Here is a 632-nt window from a genome sequence, read left to right as displayed (position 1 = left end):
GGAAAAAAGAAGGTCTGTGGCTCTGCCAGCCCCATGGAGCTGTGCCCGGGCAGCTCAGCCCCTCGTGCACCAATGCGCATGCCGGGGGGGACACAGCACCAGCCTCCTCCTCCTCATCCTCATCCTCACTTACGTCTCCTGCAGGTTGCCGTGGTCGCTCAGGTAGGGCTGCCACAAGCCAGCCGCCCCATCGCTGGTGGTGCGGGGCGTGCAGCGGTCTGCATAGACCTCCATCTCCAGGGAGGGCACCAGGCCATGGTACCGCTCGTGGATGCACAGGGCGGTGGAGAGGCCGATCACCCCGGCCCCGATGACAGCCACGCGCATTGCTCTGGCTCTCTGCAGGGGGAGAAAGGCCTGAAGGGCAGCGTCAGGGCTGGGGAGCTGCTTGGACAAGCTGGGGCTTCCTGGGAGGGAGGGTATCAGGTCCTGCAGGACCTGACCTGGCCTTGGCTCTGCTGCTGGAGTGGAGCTGGGCTGCAGGGAAGGGGCTGAGCTGCCCCTGGTGCGTTTGTGTGCATTCCTTGTAAAGCCTCCCAAGTCCTCTTCAACACCTGCCTGCGCTGACCAGGCACTGAAATCACAGATTAAGGACGTGTAGTTTGACATGGTGGCAGGGGAACGCTTGTCCA

At 63.4% G+C, this 632-nt stretch overlaps 1 protein-coding gene across 1 annotated transcript in view; it reads right to left on the bottom strand.

Moving 5' to 3' along the window:
- DAO (D-amino-acid oxidase) overlaps window positions 1-327 on the bottom strand; it is an 8,264-nt gene extending 7,937 nt beyond the window's left edge. Inside the window, exon 1 of the mRNA XM_009579192.1 lies at window positions 134-327. Coding sequence (XP_009577487.1) covers window positions 134-327 — 194 coding nt within the window. The remainder of the gene's footprint in view (window positions 1-133) is intronic.
- Window positions 328-632: the final 305 nt, after the last annotated feature.

The sequence above is a fragment of the Fulmarus glacialis genome, unplaced genomic scaffold (genome assembly GCF_000690835.1).
Source record: "Fulmarus glacialis isolate BGI_N327 unplaced genomic scaffold, ASM69083v1 scaffold8146, whole genome shotgun sequence".
NCBI classification, from domain to species: Eukaryota; Metazoa; Chordata; class Aves; order Procellariiformes; family Procellariidae; genus Fulmarus; species Fulmarus glacialis.
The sequence above is the reverse complement of the archived record's forward strand: the minus strand, read 5'-3'. Positions and strand labels throughout refer to the sequence as shown.